Source organism: Haemorhous mexicanus, chromosome 20 (genome assembly GCF_027477595.1).
Source record: "Haemorhous mexicanus isolate bHaeMex1 chromosome 20, bHaeMex1.pri, whole genome shotgun sequence".
Classification (NCBI taxonomy): Eukaryota; Metazoa; Chordata; class Aves; order Passeriformes; family Fringillidae; genus Haemorhous; species Haemorhous mexicanus.
Genome location: NC_082360.1, coordinates 8,893,163 through 8,911,899, shown reverse-complemented (window position 1 = coordinate 8,911,899; position 18,737 = coordinate 8,893,163). Strand labels below are relative to the sequence as shown.

The window sequence follows — 18,737 nt, the reverse complement described above, 5'->3', positions numbered from 1 at the left end:
GTGAGTTTGGGCTGAATATATAAGATGTGTCTCACCTGTGGTTTCAGGGTAAAAGAACTGGCCGAGATAAGGTGCGTCCAAAGCAGAGGAAGTAAGATGATGTGCATGTCTTGTTTTCTTTTTAGATTAACTTTCCTGCTCCCAGTGCAGACTAATTTATCTTTAACATTCTGTTTTCCTGGCTGGTTTGCTGCAAGCTGGCTTTGTTGTAACAATACTGTGGTTTTATCTGAGATAATAAGCCAAGGAGTTGGAATGTGGATTGAAGATTAATCCAGGGCCTGGAATATCATCTTCAACTTCAGCAAGTTTTAATATCCATAAAAAATAAAGGAGGGTTCAAATAGGATTCTGGGATTTTCAATTTTAGTCATGGTAGGAAAGGCAAAATATCAGTCTTTTCCAATATGCTTTTAGGAATAATTTGAGTTTATGTCCCTTCTGTTGCTGCAAAATTGGTTTTGCTCTGGCAGTCGGGAAGAGGATATTGGCTGCATGGCATTTTCTGTCTGCTACAGCCAAGGTGTTTCAGATATAAAACTCATGATAGAGCTCAGTGAAATGTCTTGAAATCCTCACTCTATTTCCACTAGGACCTTAAGCCAAAAAGCAGTAACAGGAATTCACATGCCAAATGTGAAAAAGGGGGTTTTGCATGCTTCTGAGAGGATGGTGGCTGGCCAAGGTGATGGGAAATGAACACCTTTGGTAAGGTTATGATAATTTCATGAGTTCTTGCCACTTTGGGGCTATGTGCTTCCTTTGAGTCAGTCTGGTTGTTCCCCAGCATTCCCTGGCTGCCCTGTCCCTGGTTTTTCCAGCTGGTTTGCAGCAGGGTTCTCTCTTCAGCCCTCCCACGGCAGCTCAGCCAGGGGATGCCCAGGATTGTCACCATCCCATGTCACTCATCCATGAACTCCTGCCCTGTTCACCTCCTGCCTGGGTCAGACAGCTCAGAGCCCAGCTGAGCACACAGGAGGAATTTTTGTTGTCCTCAAAAATCTGCCATCTGCAAAAAGAGATTCTCAAACTCAGAGTGATGTCTAACTTTAAAAAAGCTGAGAAATGGGACTGAGAGGAGCATGTGTGTTGCTCATTGAATCTAAGTGCTCAGAGGATGCAGAGAGGCCTTGGCTGGGTTCTCAAATATTATTTTAAGATCCTGCCTTCAGATCCTGACAATTCTAGCCCATGTTGACTCTGAGTGAGTGCAGTGCCTCTGGAGCCAGCAGCAGGCACAGGAGCCTGCTGGTGAACCTTTTTTATGGAAACTGTGCTGGAAACCCCAGAGCCTGGGATTGCAGTGCTGCAGAGAGCACTCCCTGCCTGCTTGGCAGGTTTGCACCTGAAAAAAAAAAAGGCCTTGGAACAAAATTTGATTTTTGTTTCGAATTATGCATTTTTGAAACAATCTGCCAGCACCCTGCCCAGTGGGTTTAAGGGTGTAAGAAATAAAGCTGGTGCTGCCCATTCAGAGTCTGATTTGGATCTCCATTACTCAGTGAAAAGGAGGATATTGAAATTGCTTTGTGCATGAGAAAAGCAAGATCTTTATCTGAGATCCCATTTGTGGAGCATCACAAAGGCATGGCCAGCAAAGCTGCTCCCTTGAGCCACATCTTTATCTTGTACAAAAAACGGATATTGGGATTTTGGGGTTTTTTTTTTTTCCCTTGTTTTGCTCATGGCTCAATCTTGTGTGGCCTCAAGAGGAGCTTTGTGCTGCCAAAGAGCTCCAGCACAGATTTGTCCCAGCAGCCAGCCCTGCCCTGGGAACATCCCAGGGATTTAAGCTGACATCCAGGACTGGCTCTCCCTAAATGTTTGCACAGCACCTGATCCTGACCAGCATCTCCAAGTGCTGCTTCATGCAGGCAAATAATAACATTGCTGTGGAGGAACTTCCCCACTCTAAGCTCTATTGCAGGTTTTTTTAATAAAGAGATCTAAACTTGCAAAATCCACATCCCTGTGGCAGGGCAGAAGATTTTTCTGCACTTATAAAGTTGCAGGAAGGGCCATCCAAGCTGGCTATGGTTTTCAAATGACAGGAGGTTATTTTGTCAGATGATTATTTGACATTCCTGCAGGAGTAGATGGAGTCTGTGAATCAAGTGCCTCTCCATTTTATGGTTTTACACCCATCTGGGGAGGGGGAAATTGGTAACTCCCAGTTTCCAGTGCCAAAGGTGTATGCCAGGCATGGCTTTTAAAGGGAGGTATGGTGAGACTTTGAATGAACCTCCATTTCTGTCATTTTCTTTATCTCTGAAAGAGGGATAATATACAAATATTGTCCTTTTGTGAAGCAGAGAGAAGAGCAGTTATCCTGAATTGTCAAACATACATCACTGGCAAAAAGTAAATTAACCACATTAGAGGTTATTAACCAGACCAACACACCAGACAGATGGGGAAAGCACTTATATCCCAAAGAATTACTAAACCTTATTGCCTTTGCTTCTGCTGGTATGTGGGATTATTTTGAGGGGAAATAAAAAAAAAGGGGATGTTATCTTGTAGCCTGCATTATCTTTTGGTGAGTCTTACTTTGTTCTCTTGTATTAACTCTGAGATTTGAAATGCAGCTTACTTGAGCCATGCCACGGTGTCTCATGTGAAATCCTGAGACTTGCAGCCCCTGTGAACCAGAGTGTCTGGTAGAGCCCTTGTCTGTAATATTCCCCTTCCTCCCTTTTCCAGATCAACCCTTGATTGAAAATCAAAGTTGATTGTACTGCTGGTTTGAAAGTGGCCATGTTCATCTGCATTAATTCTCATGTGTTGTGGGATTTTTAATGCAGCTTCTTAGTGCATGTCAAAATTCTCTTAACTCTTGCTATGCAGTGACTTGAGGAACTCCATTTGAAAAGAGAATGTTTTGGGGAGGTTGTTTGTATCCTAAAATACCCAATGTACATTACAGCATGGTATTTTTGGATAGCCTCTTTTTTTTCTTTTTCTTTTCTTTTTTTTTTTTTTTTTTTTTTTTTTGTCTTTCAGAACAAAAGCACCATTTAAGCTGCTTTTGGCCTGAAAGTAAATGATGATTTTTTAATTTTGTTTCTGGGCATTGCTTTGGTTTTGCTCTTTTAACCAGATAAGTGTATCTGCTTTATCTGGTTATACATGAACACAGTTTTCCACTTTAATTCTCTCAATAATGTCAAAAGTATTGCTGGAATGAGTCTTTGGAGGTGTGTCTGTGCATATTTTGTTATGCAGCCTCTCACCTGGGAATGCCAGCTCAGACCTGGCCATTTCCAGCTCTAACTTCCACCCAGAGATCCCTTCTGCCAGGAGAATGGGCAGTTCTTCTCACTTTGCTGTTTCTGTGTGTGTATGTGTGTGTATGTTCTTCAGAAAGCCAAACTTGGGCCAGCTGGTAACAAAGTCATTACTTCAACAGAAGACAAGAACTCAAGTGTGCCATCCAACAATCTGGACAGGGTGAAGCTGACAGATTTCAACTTCCTCATGGTTCTTGGAAAGGGGAGCTTTGGGAAGGTAGGAATTCTTCAGAATTAATCCATTTTCCTTTTCCCTTCCCTTCCCTTCCCTTCCCTTCCCTTCCCTTCCCTTCCCTTCCCTTCCCTTCCCTTCCCTTCCCTTCCCTTCCCAAACCTTCCCTTCCCTTCCCTTCCCTTCCCTTCCCTTCCCTTCCCTTCCCTTCCCTTCCCTTCCCTTCCCTTCCCTTCCCTTCCCTTCCCTTCCCTTCCCTTCCCTTCCCTTCCCTTCCCTTCCCTTCCCTTCCCTTCCCAAACCTTCCCAAACCTTCCCAAACCTTCCCAAACCTTCCCAAACCTTCCCAAACCTTCCCAAACCTTCCCAAACCTTCCCAAACCTTCCCTTCCCTAACCTTCCCTAACCTTCCCTAACCTTCCCTTCCCAAACCTTCCCTTCCCAAACCTTCCCTTCCCTTCCCAAACCTTCCCTTCCCAAACCTTCCCAAACCTTCCCAAACCTTCCCTTCCCAAACCTTCCCTTCCCAAACCTTCCCTTCCCAAACCTTCCCTTCCCAAACCTTCCCAAACCTTCCCAAACCTTCCCTTCCCAAACCTTCCCTTCCCAAACCTTCCCAAACCTTCCCTTCCCAAACCTTCCCAAACCTTCCCTTCCCTTCTTTTTCTTTTCCTTGAGGAAGAATGAATAAACAGCTCTCTGAGAAGCAAAATCCAGAGCCAGAAGGATGTGTATTTCTGAGGAAGGAATTTTTGATTTCTTAACAGGAGTAGGGTCGTTCCCCCTAAGGCTTAACAGACTTTAGTCCTGATTGGCATATTGAAAAAATAAAAATAAATTTAAGAACTCAAATTGTTGAGCAACTTGTTGCTGACTTTCAGATCCTCACTTTTTGGCAGTTTCAAGGAAATTAGGTCTCCTTTTCTGGCTTTAACACCTCGGGTCACTCTGCCAGTCCTGGAAGTCACCAACACTGGTAAGGGTGAATGTTGGAAAAAAACCAGGAATAGTGGGAATATATATATTAGAAATCCAATAGCTGAGAGAACAGACTGCTATTTTCCTGCCTGTTTGAACAAAACTCAGGTGATAAAGTGCCCTTTGCTGAAAGAGTCTCCTGGGACTTAACATTTTATCAGCCCTTCAGCAACGAGTCAGCCAGAGGGTTTGGGCACAGGCTGTCTGAACTGTACCAGGATCATGACTTTGGAGTTCTGATCAAATCTGTCTATACAAATTAAAGGAAAAGCTGGCTTGCCATCTCTCTAAATCTTCAGGCATCTGAGTGACCTTCCCTCCCTGGCCTGGGGTATCAGTTTCTCAAGGTCAGGATTGAAGGACTTGAGGCAGTAGTTCATGTTTGGACTCAGGTGTTTATTATTTCTTATCAGTAAAACAGCCTCACAACCATGAGTTTGGCAGCTTTTCATTAGAAGGCACAAAATGGCCAACAGTCTCTTGTTACAAGGTCTTTTAAGACTAAACTATCTAATTAAGAAAGGACACCTAGATTATTTCCCTTTTAACCCAGTAACTGATCCCACAGAGCTGCAATGAGGACTTTTCTGTCCAATTACAAAATGCCACCCAAACCCATGGAGAAGGAGGAAGAAGAAGGTAAAGAACAACCTGCCTCCACCCTAAAACCTCCATCTTGCTTCATACTTATTTCTATATTCTAAAATCCCAAACTCTAAGTTTTCCACCCTGTGATATTACACACTTCTAACCAACTCCACACCTGTAATCCCAGTACTATCAATCAATTTTGGAATCCTCCTTCACAGCCTCAGGTCAAATGCAGTGTTCTCTTGTGGGTCTGTGCCTTTAAGCACAGAAAGTTTAAAATTCTCAGCATCCAGGACTCCAGCACTGGGGGATTCTCACTCTGCTCTTTGTCTGTCCTGCAGGTGATGCTGGCAGACAGGAAGGGCACAGAGGAGCTCTATGCAATCAAAATCCTGAAAAAAGACGTGGTGATCCAGGATGATGATGTGGAGTGCACCATGGTTGAGAAACGAGTGCTGGCACTGCAAGATAAGCCCCCATTCCTGACACAGCTGCACTCTTGTTTCCAGACAGTTGTACGTGAGCTCTTTCTTGCCACCCTGATGTTTCCAGGCTGCCTGGTCGTGGATTTTCTCACTCCAGTAACATTTATTATCATCCAACCCATGTATGGTAGTCTCTGCACATAGAAAATGGTGAAGAAATCCCACCTGTAATTACTCCTTTTGTCTTAAATACAAAAACTAATTTTAAAGATTTTCCTTCCTGCAGTTATTGGAGCAGGCCAGCGTGACAATTCCTAAATGTGTCTGCTTTGCTAAGTCAGAGCCTCACACCCAGATTCCCAAAGGTTCCCAAATACTTTTAGAGCTCTTGAGGATAGTACTTGAAAAGTCTTAATGGCTGTTATTATATTGTGGGGTAATTAGTCTTGAATCAGTGTTGGTGGATTTAATTTTGTTTTCTGTCACTTCTTGGTGACACTGAGGGGCTTTTTTTCTCCTTTCCTTATAAACATATGAAGTGGATATTTGCCCATCACATTGCAAGGCATCTCCCAGTGACACATTTGAGGTTGGATCTGATGGCCCAGTGTCACTGTGTCAGCCTCTTGGATGGCATGGATTTATGGAATTACTGAGGCTGGGAAAGTCCTCTAAGATCACCAGATCCAACCATCAGCCCACATTCCCCATGAAACCATCTCCTCAAGGGCCTCATCCACACCATCTTCCAAAGAAAACTTCCTAGCAGCTATTAGAAATGGCCTCAAAGCAATTGGAATTTTTTACCATTTTTGATTTTTTTTTTCATTTATTTTTAGAGACAGATTTTTCAGACTGAGCTATATTTGTATAATCCTTGAAACCGTTGGAGACAAATAATCTCTAAAAGCATGGCACTAAAATTGGCAAAACCAGACAGATCTCATCAATCATTTACTCTTGAAGGTTGTACAAAACATTCCACTTCCATTTCCTGATCTATAATTTTTTCCCTAATAATCCTAAAAGCTTTTTAATAACATGCTAGTGACTTTTTTTTTTCTTTTTGGCTGATCAATGCCTATCTGATACTGTCTCTAATGTATTTCTGTGCCTCTCTCCTACTTTGTCCCAGGACCGGCTGTATTTTGTGATGGAGTATGTCAATGGTGGGGATCTCATGTATCACATCCAGCAAGTAGGAAAATTTAAGGAGCCCCAAGCAGTGTGAGTGTTCATGTATTTAAATCATACCAGCATCTTGATGTTGCACTCTAGGAGGATTTGGTTTCTTCTTCTTCCCAGGCTCAGGATGAAATTCAGGCTGGCCTTTGTTTGTTTTAAGGCCCAGTGTCTGAACTTTGTGTTGAAAGTGTTGTTTGAACACATAGACCAAAGGTAGCTGTGCATTTATTCAAAAATACAGCACAAGCAAAGCCAGGAGAGGCTTACTGAAAAGTGACAAGAATTTAAGAAGGGCAGCAGGAAATTAAAGATGTTACTTCATAGTCTGATGTTGTTTTTAAAAGCAAATATTAAAAAAACCTAGTGAGTAGAACACTTCAGTCTGAATTAGTGCTATAGAGAAAGGCAGTACAAGTAGACCCAGCTCTGTGATATAAAGTACAGTTTATACAAGATAATTTCAATGTATAGCTTGTAAGAATTTCTGTGATATATTTGTGAGGAATTAATAAGGAATTAGGAGTTGTTTATCTACGTGATTCTTTTCAGGTAATTGTACATCTGGCACATTAGTGAGCAACTGAAAATGATCTGTAGCATATTTAAGAGTGAATAGATCCATCAGTACCATTTTAGCCATCCTTATAATGCCTCATCACCACTTGTTAGTGTTTCATAAATCATTTACTAATGAAACTTCAAAATCAAGGGTGACCAACTGCTTTAAGCATTCAGTTAAATTAATTTCTCATTTTGATTTAAGCAATCAGGGCTTGTTTAAATGAGAGGCCTTCTAAACAGAAGTGTTTCAGATGCAGACAAACATTTTAACAACTCATGGAATCAATCTGAGATGGTGTCAGATCATCCTTGACTCCAGCAAATGCAACTTGCCAACACTTGGCAAAATCTGTGGTGCTTCATGACAGCTTTTGCCTGTGCTGCATCTTCACACGTGTTCACAAACACCTCTGATGGAGTGCTGCAGAGCTCAGTTGCTTCCTCTCCCTTGTGCTGAGCCTAAAAATTAATCTCATTTTTAAATAATCCTCTCGCTTGTAATTTGCACAGTTCCACAGCAGCCAGCTTCACACAGCCACCAGTATTCCACACCTCTTAACTGCATTCAGCAATTATATTTTATGTGGTAATCATTTTAATTAGCTGGTGTAATTAATCCATTACCAGGCTGTATAAAGGAACACTATTTCTGCAGATTATTTTATGCCATGTGAATTGCAATGTACATTGAGCTGCATCCTGAATTCATCAGTCTGTGATTAGAGATAAGGACCTTTGCAGCAGAGTTAGTGCAAAAAAAGCTGTGCTCCAGCTGCACTGTTTTTTGTGGGGGGAGCCATTTTCCATTTTTTTTAAGATTCTGCATTATTTTATCATCAAATACTCAAAGTGTATCTGTTAAGGTCCAGCTGAAGTGATGTCTTTTATTTCACCTGTATATATACACTACAAATCACACAGTTCATATGCTGCTATATTGTCATCCTTTGCCATGATTCATTTGCAATTTATTTTGCCAGAAGAAAATCATGAGGCAATAAGAAATCTGTTGATTTTTTTTCTCCCCCCACACAGGTTCTATGCAGCTGAGATCTCAATTGGGTTATTCTTTCTCCATAACAGAGGGATTATTTATAGGTGAGTATGATTTGACAGAAGTAATTTCTGAACTATTTTTAAAACCCCCAAATGATCAGTTTCTTTAACATTTCAGTGTATTTTTAAAGCCATCAGTGTAGAGCTCTTTTTGTTGTGTTGCTGCTGGTGAGGTGGAAACCCAAGCCCTGTTGAACCTGAGCTTTCTGACACCTGTGCTCTGCCCCACTCAAATAAAAACTCTTGAAAATGGAAAACTCTATGTTTTGTATTTCTGGGTGATGTTTAATAATAGTCCACTTCCAAAAGTCTCAGGTGAGGGGTCAGACACAGCCACCTCTTCATTCATTGTCCAGCCTAGAGCAGCTGTGGCTGCCTCTGGATCCCTGGAATGTCCAAGGCCAGGCTGGATGGGGCTTGGAGCAGCCTGGGACAGTGGAAGTGTCCCTGCTGTGGCACTGGATGGGCTTTAAGGTCACTTCCAACCCATTCCAGGATTTTGAGGTCATTCTTAGATGTCTGCCCAGCTCCCTCCAGGCTGAGCCAGTCCTGTGTGTGCACCCTGAACCTCCACCCCCAAAGAGCTGCAAACATTCCTTACTCAGAATAAGCTCCCCCCAGCTGATCCCAACCATTAACCTTAAATTACTGTGATTCTCCTCAGAGATCTGAAATTAGATAATGTGATGCTGGATTCAGAAGGACACATTAAAATTGCTGACTTTGGAATGTGCAAGGAGCACATGTTAGATGGAGTAACAACCAGGACCTTCTGTGGCACTCCAGACTACATTGCACCAGAGGTAAACACTGACCCTGTCAAGAACCTTTTAGTCCCTTGCAGGAAATTGTCCCTCCACATTTTATACCACTGGGTTTGGATGGCTCTAACTCCAGATTCTCCATGCATGGCTCCATTTCACTTCTGCAGGTATATTGGGTGTATTTGTGGATTAATGCAATGTAATCAGTAGGACTCTTCACTCTTCTAAGAAATACCTAGTTAATTGAAAAACTAACTTTTTATGAGATAAGATTTTGCTCATTCTAGCAAAAAACTTAAAAAAAAACCAGGCTCACTAACTTCTGATCTTAAATTTGTAGCCTGGAAATATTATTATACCAAACTTTGCAATTTGTGAAGTTGTACAAACATCATGGGTGTTGCTGAGATCAGTAAATATCTCACTGGGAGCAAACAATGCTGCTTTAATCCACTCCTCCATAGGTTCACCCTGCTGCCTGCACACATTTATTTAAAGGATTATTTGGCATTTTCAGGAAATCATTCACTGGGTTTTGGGAGGGGACTCAGGAGGTCTTGAAGCTTTTTGCTGAGCTCTCTGTAGAAGCACTGTGGTCTCCTCCAGGCCATGTCCTGCAAGTGCTGCACAGGTGCCACGGGTTGCTGCTCCTCACCTCAGGAGAGCTCCTGTCATTGAAGGCCTTCCAAAAGCTGAGAGATCAGCCTTGAGTGGAGCTGTTGTAATAAATCCATCATTTGCCTTGAGTTTTCCATGACTTGCCCATACCTGTGCAGCTTTCAAGCCACTGAAAATGGCACTGAAGCCTGACCCAAGTGCAGTGGGTCTGAAATGAAAATGTGATCATGGGAAGCCCAGTTGTGCTTTAAGGCCCTGGGACAAACGTGAGCTTAGAGTTAAGACTCTGAGTCTGGATGTGATTTATGTTTCAGTAGCTGAGGTCTAAAGAATTGAAAACAAGCACATGTGGTGATTTGGGTATAATTCAAATATATGAATATTAAAATCTGGTCTTTGTGCATAGTGAGCTTTCAGAGTCTTGATTTGTTTGGCAGCAGATTTGATGCAAGAGGCTGGATCCTGATCCAAGAGACTCAGTTGTTCACTGGGTACTGAGCAAGAGGCAGCTCTGGCTGGAGCATTTCTGGCTGTAATTGAATGTTTGTTGGAATAGGGGAGATTTATACACAGACAAGTAAATTAGTGTCTAAGGTGAATTTTGTCATCTCTGAAATTGGAATGAAAAATAGTTTGTTTTTCTCCCACTTGCTAATTCACGCTTTTCAGAGTGAAATATTGTGTATTCTGCACCCTTGTTTTTTTTCCATTTGCTGTTGCTTGCAGCAGGATATCAGAACAACCAGAATAGTATTTAATTTTCTTCTGTCAAAACATAAATGAAGCCAATATTACAAATTAAAGTGTCCTTTCTGTGGCAATTGTCTTGTGCCAGTTAATGCCAAAGAACATTTTGTCACTACCAGAATGCTCAGTGTGGCTCAATGCTGGAGCAAATTATTTTACTTTATTTGGAAATTTCACATAAAGAAGTAAACCTTTTACCAAAACATCCAGTAAGTGAGAGAAAATTAGTCTGTTATCTTACAAACAGATTTGCTTTTATTTTCTTTAATTGGCTGATGTTCTTTTGTTTCTGAGGACATTTTTGTGACTGACAGTTTGCTAACTAGTTCTGTGGTGAACTTCAAAGGAGGGTTCCTGTTTCCCTTGCAGGGGTGTTACAGCCCATGTTTCCATGGGCTAAAATTTAGAAATGTCTAATAGATTTTAATGAGAATTCATTTGCACGGTCACATTCCCTGCTGGGTGGAGATAAAGGAGCTAAATCTAAAGAAACTCTTGAAGGTATCTGGAGTAGAATCCTGTGAGTGGGCTGCACTCCAGCCTGGAGAATGAGCCCTTTTCAGCAGCATTTGGGGAGGAACGTGGTGACTCCTGTGGGGCCTGAGGGAGCCCACGCTGCCTCTGCAGGACCTGCCCACAGATGGATCAGAGAACACACAGCTGCAAGGACCCTGCAGGGACAGCTCAGCTGCTGTCCCCTGTGCCAGCTCTGCATGGAAAAGCAGAGCAATGCAGTGCTGCCTTCAGCAAAGTCAACCCCCCAATTTGGTGTGCTGCAAAATAATGTTTTCCCTTTTCTCTGAGTGGGAAAGTTGCCATTTGCTATTACCTGGGTGTATAATGGGCTGGAATGATTGTTAATTTTCTTGTGCTGTGCAATTTGAGGAGTGTGCAGAGGTTAAGCTGGTGGGATCCCAGGTCTGACAGCTTCTCTCAGGCAGAAAGTGGTTATCTTGTACAGAGTATTTCCTGATGTGCTGAACTTAAATATTTATGGTCAGAGTGGTAAAATAGCTGTGAAATCAATTAGTACTCTGTGTTTCCTTGACCAGTCAAGAGAGACAGGAGGAGATGGATGTCAAGAGGATTAGGGGGAAGGGATTCTGCCAGCACAGAACCCCACCATCAGCATCCCTGCAGCAGCCACAGTGCTGATTCTGAATTTCAGAGGAATTCAAATTAGAAACTCCATTTCCCTTCTCTTCCATCTCACAGCCTCAAAACCTTCAGTTCCAACCTAGAATTTGCCAGGATTGTGGGAGGCAAATAGGTATTACAAAGGTTTGGAAAGTGCATTTGACTGTTTCTTGTGATAGTAATATTTATTTCTTTTAATAACTGAGTTTTAACTTTTCCAGCAGACATCATATATGCTCACAAAAGATTTCCTCTTGCCTCTGGGATATAATCTTTTCATCCCAACTGGCTACTAGCTGCAATGATCTAAACATTCCTACAAATTGCTGATATTAATCTCTGTGTCCTGCTCTTAACTGTGCCTTCCTTGGAGGCAAAATAGATAAAATAAGAAAAAAAGCAACTCCTTCTGCCAATTTTGCTTGATGAGAGAAATTCCTGAGCTGTTTCTGAGTGCTCAAATCCACAGAACCTGGAAAGGCAGAAGCTCTTAATGCATGGCAATAGATGGGAAAATGGGACATTTGAAATGCAAAAGGATATGAAGAAGGCAATAATTTAAATTAATGATGGAGAAGGAGGGGAAGAGAATGATCCCATCAGCTTTCCACTGCAGCCTGGCCAGTGAAAATCAGGAATCCTAGGTGGAGGAGGGTGCAGTTCTTCATTTCTGGAGGGGCCGGATCTCCCTCACTGCTCTGGGTCTGCTCTGCACACTCTGGTGAGACAGGACAGGTTCACAGCCCCAGCTGCTCTGGCAGACTCCAGGATTTGTCCATGCAGGTAGGATCACTGTGGCAGCTGCTGCAAGGCAGGCAGGGCTGGCTCTGAGTGCAGCAGCTGGGAGGTGGCACTCCATGAATTCTGGGTGATGAGGAGGGAGCTCCTGAAAACACAACATTTAGAACTTGCTGACTTCATACCAATGCATGTTTGACTGTACACTGAAGGCTCATCTGCTTCCTCCCACATGAAACTCCTCCCTTGAAGTGAGCATTCTTCCTCTGGCTTGCACTTCCCAGTTGGTGCTGGGAGCAGTTCTCAGTCTGAAGAGTTCATCCGTGGGTTCCACACAGGACGTGGCAAAGGGCTGGTCTGGCTTTGCCTGAGCCACAGCCTCACCAGTTCCCAGCTGCTGATTCAACCTGGGGGTATTCAGGTGGGATTCAAGGGAGAAAACTCCCCATGTGCAGCAGCAGCCAGTGACAGCAGCACCTTTTCCTGCATGGAGATAATTCAGTGGAAAAGGTGTCGTCATTGCCTTTGCAGTGGGACTCTTGCAGCCTTGGTGGCTCTATTTGTATTTGTGTCTCAATTCCCACTCTTCCATCCAGGCCAGGGAGCTGTGGGCCAGCTCAGAGGGGCGCTGCTCTGCTCACCAGATGTGGCATCAAACAGCAGAAAAACTGGAGTGATTCTGACCATCCATTGGAGCTTTTCCTTGTTAATTCTGCCTCTCCTGATTCTGTTTGATATTCTCTCCCAAAGGCAGATCTCATAGGGGAGGATGCAGTTCCTGATGGGAATGCTGTTTAGAGAAGAACCCAGCCTTGACTCACCCCTTGCTGGATAAAAATCAGCAGTGTTGAGTGCTTTGGTGCAGCTTTCACTGTAGGACATGGCATTGCAGCATTTAAGTGATTTCCTCCTCTCAGCAATCCCATCCAACTCCTTCACACCAGGGACAGAAGTGAGCTGTGGGCTCCTGCACAGACCTGGCTGCCAGGTACAGAACCTTGGCAGTGTGGCAGCATTCTCTCTCTCTGTCTGCTGTGGATCCATTTTTGCTCATTTGCTAATTGGAAGAAGCTGTTCCTCCCAAAACCACATACCTGGACTGCACTTGTTGTACAAAATGTTCTGCCCTTACAAAACAATGACCTGAAAAATATCCCCTTTTTATATAAAATATTCTGTTCCATAAGGCTGGAAGACATTGTCAGAGAAGGACTGAGGATGAAATGTTTTGTCATTTTCTGTGTGTAAAGGCCAGTATTTTTCCTGGATGAAAATTTGCAAGTGTTTGGTGTTTCAAAAGGCAATATTGATTTAATAAATCAAAAGGCAGGAACTTACTGCTGATGGAAATGAAGGGAGAGTAACCAAGTATGTCACTATAAGATGAAATGAATGTCCCAAATATATATTTTTAAGCCCATATTACTGCGAAGAGACAACTAACATAGACTGCCTTTATGTAGGGTCTTCCAGATGAGAATCTTGTTATTATCTCTGCTTGTCTGATACATTCCAAAGCACAATTGATTTTGAAATCCTATGGTTAGAAACATTGCAGTAATTTTTAAATTACGTGCTGCTGTATCTCGGGCAAGGACATATATCCACACAGAGACCATAATTTTATTTAGTAGCCAGGCAGTCCTGCTTTATTGCACTGGTGACTCACTATTTTCCTGAGCAACTACAGAACTTGGCAGTTCAGCTTCTCTTTCAGACTACTAAAAAATTTAGGATGTGTGATGTGTACTTGACTGGGCAATTTATTTCACAAAGAATAAAAACATGAGCAAACAGGAAAATGAAATGCAAGCCCCTCTGGAGTTGTGACTGCCTCAGCTCCCTGCTCATTCCAGAGCAGAAGAGATGTTGGAGTCTAAGGCTCTGATGCTGCCCAGGGACTGGGCTGTCCTGCATCCCTTCCCAATTCACAGAATCCCTTCACAGTTGTTTAGAAGGATCTGAGGAGCACCTGCACCTCCAAACTCCTCCACACCATCCTCAGATGCAGCTCTTGAATCAATGAGCTCTGATCTCTGAGGGGGCCCTGATTCAAGAGGGCACAGGAGGCGACCTGGGTGCTGCTGGCACTTGCAGCCTTTTCCTGTGTCAGAGCTCAATTTTTACTGCTCTCTGAGTCACATGTGAACCCAGAGCATGGAAAATGCTTGACATTTCCATCAGTCTGAACAGCAGAACCCCCTTTGGTTTTGGTGTAGCTGGTGTTTCTTCCTGAGTATCACAAGCATGCAGCTTGGGAAAACCTAACTGAGGTTTTTTGAGTCTTGCTCTTTTCCTAAGTTTTGTTTCCTTTTACAGCAGAACAAAAATATAAATATTGAAAAGAAGGGTTTAAATATTGATAGTCCATAAGTTAAGGGAGCCTCATGATTTCAGACTTTGATACAAACAGTTGGGATAATGGTTTTGCCTTGTCTCCTGCACTGTGCTGCCATACTGCCTCTTTTGCCCTCAAATGCACATCCCAGGAAGTCTCTGAGCTGTATTTTCCAGGATATCAGGGTACCCAGAGGCGTGGGTGGGTTTAGCCTAACACTTGCAAAACAATCCAACTCCCACTGAAACCCATGATTAGCTGGAGTGAGGATTACAGGATTGTCTTTCTGGCCTTTTTCAAGGAAATCTGTCCTTCTCTGCATGTCACACATGTTCCTAATGTTAACACAGGGGTTTTTCTTTTATTGTTTTTTGTGATTATGCAGATTATTGCTTACCAGCCCTATGGGAAGTCTGTGGATTGGTGGGCATATGGTGTGCTGCTCTATGAGATGTTGGCTGGCCAGGTAAGCATCCCCCTCCCGTGCTCTCTGTGACCTCCTCCTGCCCTCCAAGGCTGCTCTGTTTCAAGGCTCCTAAAGGTTTAGACCATTACAGGATGGGATTGAAGCCTTTCATTCTGCTATCTCCCTGTACTCTTGACTGACTCAGCTGAGAATGTATTTAGGCTTTAAGCTCTTTATGTTGCACCCACATAATCAAGCTCTGCCTTTGAATACAGCTCCTTTGTACTGCAATAATGTTATAAATAGCCATCTTCAGAATTGAAAGGGAGACACTTGAGCAGGAAAATGCATGTCAAGTGGAAGAAATACCATTTAGGAGTTTGAAACCACAGGGAAGCATAATAAGAGTGTGTATAAGCTCTGCATTGCAGTTAAGTCCCAAGAATACAGTTTTTGTACTGTATGTCCTGGGGGTAAAATATGGGTCTCAGCACTTGGAAATGTGCTCAGTTACAGACCCCTCGTTCTGCACAGTTAAAGAGAGGCTGCTCTGAGTCACTCAGGTGGGGAAGCACCACTGTGCTGCAAGAAATGGCAGACAAGCACCAACCTGAAGGAGTTCTCTTAGTCTTGAGTTGAAAAAGATTGCTGCAGTTGGCTTTCAGGGAGTGTTAGGTAAAGGCAGGCATTTCCCAAGTTAAAACAAACATCTGTAACAAATGCCTTTTAGAGTTCCTCTGCCAAATTCTAGTGGACATTTAAAAAGTTTTAGTGTGTAACAACTGCAGCTGTTAACATTTGCAGGCTGAATTGCAAATATTGGCCACCTGAATGCTTTGGGGGAGAGGAGATTTACCATTAGCTGGGCTTGCACAGGGCCCATATCCTGGGGATTTATCCAGGGGCACTTTCCCACCCCTGTATATTAAAATCTAGAGCAGCCCTTTCTTGTGATAGTCTCAGCAGCAGAATCCACAGCCAAGACATAAAACAAACTGGAGTTCAACTGGAATTAAGTGAGGAATGGATATACCTTAGCACAAGGTAATTGAAAGTTATTCTCCACACTTCACTCTTGGAAGTATTTTGCCTGTCTGGTGCACAGTAGCTTTAAAAACTGAATAAAGCTGATCACAAAGATAATCCTGCACACATTTCATTAACCTGGATGCCATTCTGGGGACAGAAATGAACTTTTCTCCTTGATTTTAATCTGAGACTGTCAAACACTAAGCTTCTGGGTCAGCAGATATCCAGGCTGCAGATTGCTGTGGCTTTGGGGGCTGTTCCTGGACCAGGAGCACTGCTGTATGTGGATGTTTGTGGGCATGGTGCTATCATGCCATTTCATAAAAAGTGGAGAATTTAAAAGCACAAAAAGGAGAACTCAGTAAGTTACTCACTTGTGATTTATTTCCAACAGCCTCCATTTGATGGGGAAGACGAAGACGAACTATTCCAGTCCATCATGGAGCATAATGTTTCCTACCCAAAATCACTGTCCAAAGAAGCAGTCTCCATCTGCAAGGGGGTGAGATAAAATGTTATTCATCATCAAGTTCCTTTTTGGCAGTCCTTGTGAGTCACTGGGTTTGCCTGGCTCTGACACAGCACTGTAGTATTTTAAAGTGCAACTTCTGTCAGGCAGTGCTGAGCTGTGTTGTCACTTGGTGTCACTGGTAAGTGCTGGGCTCTTCCCACTGTGCCTGTTTGTTTTATGGAAAGAACAAATGTCAGAATCAGTGGCTGCCAAATGCAGAGCAGAATTTATAACCAGGACCATGGTGTGAAGAGTCTCCCCCTGCTTTGCCTCTCGACCCACGACAGCACAGCCCCGATTCTGCAGGCTGAGATTTCTCAGCTTGGCTGGAGTTACTCCAGCCAGTCCTCAGCCCAGAATGCCCAATGACAGCATCAGAGCTCAGGAGTTGAGGAGAATCAATTTTAAATGTAGGTGAAGATGAGCTTATGTGAAAATCTTCAGCATAAATGCAATGAAACCATAGGGAAATTCTGACCCAGTGGTACCTGTGTGGCCTAAAATTGGTCTTAGATACTAAATTGATTTTTTTTTTTTTTTTACTTTGGAGGAAAATAATAGATTTGGCTTCAGGGGATTAGTTTAGGAAAAAATAATTCATTTGACTTTCCTTTGATTCCATGTGATTCTCCAGAGCACCATCAGTCTGCAGCTTTTCCAATCCACTGCCTGTAATGGGTTATTTGATGTCTGACTTACACTAATAAAACACCACTGCACTTAGTTAATTTGGTATTTACATTCTTCCTATCCTTTTCAACCATTTATGAAGTATTCTACATCAGCTGGATATTAGTCCATTAAAGAAAATCATCAAGGAAAAGGTGTTTGGAACAAGAAGGTAAAATGAAAGACCATGCTAATTTTGGAGCCTATCCCAGTGTAGATGTGCTGGCCAATAAAAAGTAAACATGATGTATTTTTGTAAAGTACATTCAGATTGCTGCCTTGTCATGACAATCCCATATTCAAACAGCACAGTCTGAACCTGATGGAATTGCCCTGTTTTCAGCTCCCCTGTTTGCTGCTTCTGGTGCTCATGTCAGAGGAGGGCAGAAAGCTAAAATTACCCTGCACCTTGAGATTTTGGGCATGTCTCTGTGATACTGACATGTTCTTCATCTGCTAAACTGACAGATTGATCTCAGGTTTCAGTGGGAGTTTTTCCTGAGCTGGGAAGTCAATATGAGAAAGTTCCTGACCCTTGCAGTCAGTGGTAGCTCAGCAATCCCAGGACTGGGCACCACTGGGCAAGACAAACGTGCCCACTCTGCTCTTGGAATTGATTTGTCTGCTTGACTTCCATTCCACTGATTGAGAGTGTGTTGGTTTTGGTAAATGCAGCAACTTTGGAAAGAATTAAAACTACTGGAATCAATAGTCCCATTTTCTTTTATCACCTACTGTTAAAGCAAGGGGTTTGGAAAAGGTAACAAAAATGGGAACGTTGCTGTTAATCTTGAAGAAGGCTGTGATTCCTGCCCAGTGCCCAGCTGCTTCCCAAACCTGCTTAGAGTCACTTTTATTTTAGGTTCAAAACTGGAATCAGATCAACTCAACATTTGGAAGGAGACTAAAGTGGTACTGAGGTTTTAAGAAGATCTGTTGAGGTATCACTCCCAGCAGTACATTATTCATATCTCATTTGTAAAAGAGCTTTAAAAAGTCCCCACAAAACAGGAGGTGAGAGTTTAGGGCTACATTGCACAATTCCCAGTGTACACAGCAATTGGAAAACGCTGAGGAACTTGTTAATGAGGGAGCACACTCTAATTTCTAATCACACCAGGCTGGTGGATTTGGGGCTGGTTTGCTTCCCCAAGTCTGTTTAATCTCTGTAACTGGGTATGGTATTGACCAGGATGTCATTAAGAATGCAAGGGAGGAAACACAGATTAGATGTTGTCAGCTGGGTGCCAAAGAATTGGAGTCTCTGTAATGAGATGTCTTGAACCAGCCCCAGAAAAATGAAATGGGAGTGGGGGGGTTGTACTTCATGGAGCTTTAGTGCATTGGAATTTATGGTGTTTAATTGATTGTTGAGATAGGGCAGGAGCTGTTCTGGAGATCTGTAAGACTGAACTGAGAGACTGGAGGTGAAATTCAGGAGTGAGTTGTGAGGCAGCAGGGATGGCAGTGTGTCCTGGGCACCACCTGCACCTCCAGCAGCAACCTCTGCCCAGTGAGAAAA

At 42.9% G+C, this 18,737-nt stretch overlaps 1 protein-coding gene across 1 annotated transcript in view; it reads left to right on the top strand.

Moving 5' to 3' along the window:
* PRKCA (protein kinase C alpha) overlaps positions 1-18,737 on the top strand; it is a 148,125-nt gene that overhangs the window by 117,082 nt on the left and 12,306 nt on the right. The window contains exons 9-15 of the mRNA XM_059864138.1: positions 3,364-3,507; positions 5,373-5,546; positions 6,592-6,683; positions 8,238-8,300; positions 8,923-9,061; positions 14,986-15,066; positions 16,430-16,537. Coding sequence (XP_059720121.1) covers positions 3,364-3,507; positions 5,373-5,546; positions 6,592-6,683; positions 8,238-8,300; positions 8,923-9,061; positions 14,986-15,066; positions 16,430-16,537 — 801 coding nt within the window. The remainder of the gene's footprint in view (positions 1-3,363; positions 3,508-5,372; positions 5,547-6,591; positions 6,684-8,237; positions 8,301-8,922; positions 9,062-14,985; positions 15,067-16,429; positions 16,538-18,737) is intronic.